Source organism: Octopus bimaculoides, chromosome 20 (genome assembly GCF_001194135.2).
Source record: "Octopus bimaculoides isolate UCB-OBI-ISO-001 chromosome 20, ASM119413v2, whole genome shotgun sequence".
Taxonomy (NCBI): domain Eukaryota; kingdom Metazoa; phylum Mollusca; class Cephalopoda; order Octopoda; family Octopodidae; genus Octopus; species Octopus bimaculoides.
Window position 1 is genome coordinate 29,672,829 of NC_069000.1, and position 3,189 is coordinate 29,676,017.

The 3,189-nt window shown below is 37.5% G+C and overlaps 1 protein-coding gene across 1 annotated transcript in view; it reads left to right on the plus strand.

Moving 5' to 3' along the window:
• Nucleotides 1-3,189, plus strand: part of LOC106874281 (uncharacterized) — a 64,252-nt gene that overhangs the window by 57,706 nt on the left and 3,357 nt on the right. The window contains exon 3 of the mRNA XM_052974961.1: nucleotides 1,540-1,624. Coding sequence (XP_052830921.1) covers nucleotides 1,540-1,624 — 85 coding nt within the window. The remainder of the gene's footprint in view (nucleotides 1-1,539; nucleotides 1,625-3,189) is intronic.

A 3,189-nucleotide genomic window follows, 5' to 3' on the forward strand; every position in this document is an offset into this window, starting at 1 on the left:
AAAAAAAGAAGAAAGAACAGACACCACAAAATTTACAAGACCCCTCCCCCGGTGAAAAAGGTTACGTGTACATGGAGGAGAGAGTGTTGTCACTCAGCGATAGGGAAAACGGTAAACGAAAGACTAGATCAAAGACTAAAGAGGACTCAGGACTCAGAGGTAACGAGTGGTATTACTCAGTGTGGGTGAGTAACAAACTTTTCATATTCTCATTTCTCAGGCATCATCCATGTATCATTATTATAATATTTTGATTTTAATGTTTTTCATGTTCATTTTCATGTGTCATTCATAGCATCATATCTTTATTTTAATTGTTATATGTCCCCACATGTGTTGTAGTGTCCCCCTCTATGTAATGCCTTTATGACAATTTAGAAGAAATAAAGAAGCTTGCTTCCCAATCACATGGTTCCGGGTTTAGTCCCACTGCAGACACCTTGTGTCTTCTATAACCTCGGACCGACTGAAGTTTGTGAGTGATTTTGGTAACTAAAAAAATATCAAGAATACAGAAATCAACTATATAAAAGTGTGTGTGTGTGTGTGTGTGTGTGTGTGTGTGTGTGTGTGTCTTTGTATTTGTCCCCCACCACCGCTTGACAACCGGTGTTAATGTTTGCGTCCCTGTAACTTAGCGATAAAATAAGTACCACGCTTTAAAATATAAGTTCTGGGGTCAATTATTTCGACTAAAACCGGTCAAAGCATGGCTGCAGTCAAATGACCGAAACATGTAAAAAAAAAATCAAGACCAAAGAAAAAACTTTTGAAGAGTGAAATGAAAAATCCTCTTGAATGTCGTATTAAATAATCAACTGAATAATCAGAACCAACTTACAGGCTATCCTTTTTCTTCTTTTTTTTTTTAATTTTCATTTTCAGCTACTTTTGAAAGTTTTATCCTAATTATGGAATTGATCTGGCAATCGTGTTCTAACCTTTTATTTACGTCCTCATATTTTTTCTATATAAAATAACCATTCTAATTATAATTTCGATTACCTATATCTATTACACTCTCCATCCCTTTAAACAGAATATATTGTGGATGTTGTTTTTACAAATAGTACAATCGGATCAGATTGACATGATGAACGACCTTATCTTCTTCTAAATTTGACAGTTTCTACCTTTCAAGAGCTGCCAACATTTTCACAAGTCTTTTACAAGAATGTTGTATAAGATTTTTAAAAAAAGATCTATCATAAGATATTCGAAGTGCCTTTTATAAGATATTTCAAGGGGTTTTCACAAAACGTTAGATGAGCTTTTCATAATATATTAGTAAGGTCGCTTATGTAACTTTAGAAGTGTTTTTCAGAATACTTTAGATAGATCTCGTATGAAACTTAAACCACTCTTTCATGAGGTATGCGAATGACATTTTATATGATAACCGTTCTATTACCGCAAACTTTAGATAGGACTTTTGGTAAAACTGCGTAGCATTTTAGAGCGAAAGTTCGTGTGTTTATTTTCTATATTTGTCCAATGTTCTGACATGTTTTCTGTATTATGTTTTCTATATATTTACAGTTTGATGGTTACTTCAAGACCACCTACCAAGCAGATTATGGCAGAAATCCTTATGCAATTCCAAAACTGAGTAAAGGGTGCCAAGGTGACAGCAAACCAATGATATTTTCAAACACACTCGCGCGCGCGCACGCACACACACACACACACACACACACACACACACAGATATACGCACACATCCGGCTATATACAAGATGCATTCCAGAAGTTTTCAGACTTGTTCAGAAGAGACATTTATTAATCACAAAAGAATACAAAACTCTAATCTCCTTCGAAGTAGAATCCTCTGACCGCGATGCATTTGTTCTGGTGCCACAGCCGCCTTGCGAAGGCCCCGTGGAAGTGCTCCAAAGTGAAGGTGTCCAGGGCCTTTGTCATAGCCTTCTACATCTTAAAAATGACTGCACCTGAGGTTCTCATTCAGCTTAGGGAATAACCAAAAGTCACAGGGAGCCATGCCTAGACTGTACGGAAGGTGAGGGTTAGCTGCGATGCCCATCTCTGTCAAGTAATTGCTTACCAGGGTGCTCATCACTGAGCACCCTAGGAACAAACTTTGCACAGATTCTACGCATGTTCGGATCAGCATGAATAGATTTGTGTACAGCTGCTTCACTAACTCCAAATTGTAAGCTTCTCTTTATAGACACACGGTGGTCTTCATCCAGAAAATGATGAATGTTCTCAACTACCTCTGACGCTTTGATGTCCCTTTCCTTCCACATCTTTCATCGACTCTCACCTCCTCTCTACCGTCCTTGAACCTCTTGTGTCAGTGAAAAAGTTAATCCATAAGCACTCTGGAGCATTTCATAAGTTTCTAAAGCATTTTTATCCAGTTTAACACAAACCTTTATTGCAAAACGAGCTTTCAAGTTGTCATCACGTCCCGACTGCATTCCGCAAACTAGTCAGCTGTGACAAGCAGTGTTTAACAGGGTGTGTTCAAAGAATAACAAAAATTGGCAGATCAGCATATCAGATGTACAGTAATAATATACTAAAATCACAATAATCTAGGACAGTTATGACTGCATCTCCTAAAAACTAAAGTCTGAAAAATTCTGGAATGCACTTCGTATGTACATGCGCGTGCGTTTATGAGAGCAGATATGGTTATGTGATTAGAAATTCTCTTCACTATTTCGTGGTCTCGGTTTCGACCACATTGCACATGTTGGGCAACTGTCTTCTATTCAGTTGAGGAATAATTCATGAGCGCTTTTTTTTTTTCAAATTTAAAAATGTAAGCAGAAATAAAACGCATTGGCAAAATGTTATTTGAAAGAGAATCTTTTGCTCTACAAGAAAGTATGTTTTGATGTTTAATTTTATTGATTTTTGTGTGCATTTTCAGATCATTAAAACAGAATGTTAAGTAGACAAAACTGAGCATTTTCGACACCATTTGCTTTTTGCTTTTAATCGAGGTGTTAAGCCCACCGAAGCTTCGCGTGAGTTTTGTGCTTTGTATGGAGAAGGGGCAATGCCTCAAATTACCTCCCGCCGTTGGTTTTCGCGCTTCAAAAATGGGAATTTTGACCTCAAGGACGGATCACACACCGGTCGACTAATTGAGTTCGATAAAGAGCGAATGAATCAGCTTCTTCACTAAAATCTTCAATTGGTCGACCGGTGTGTGATCAG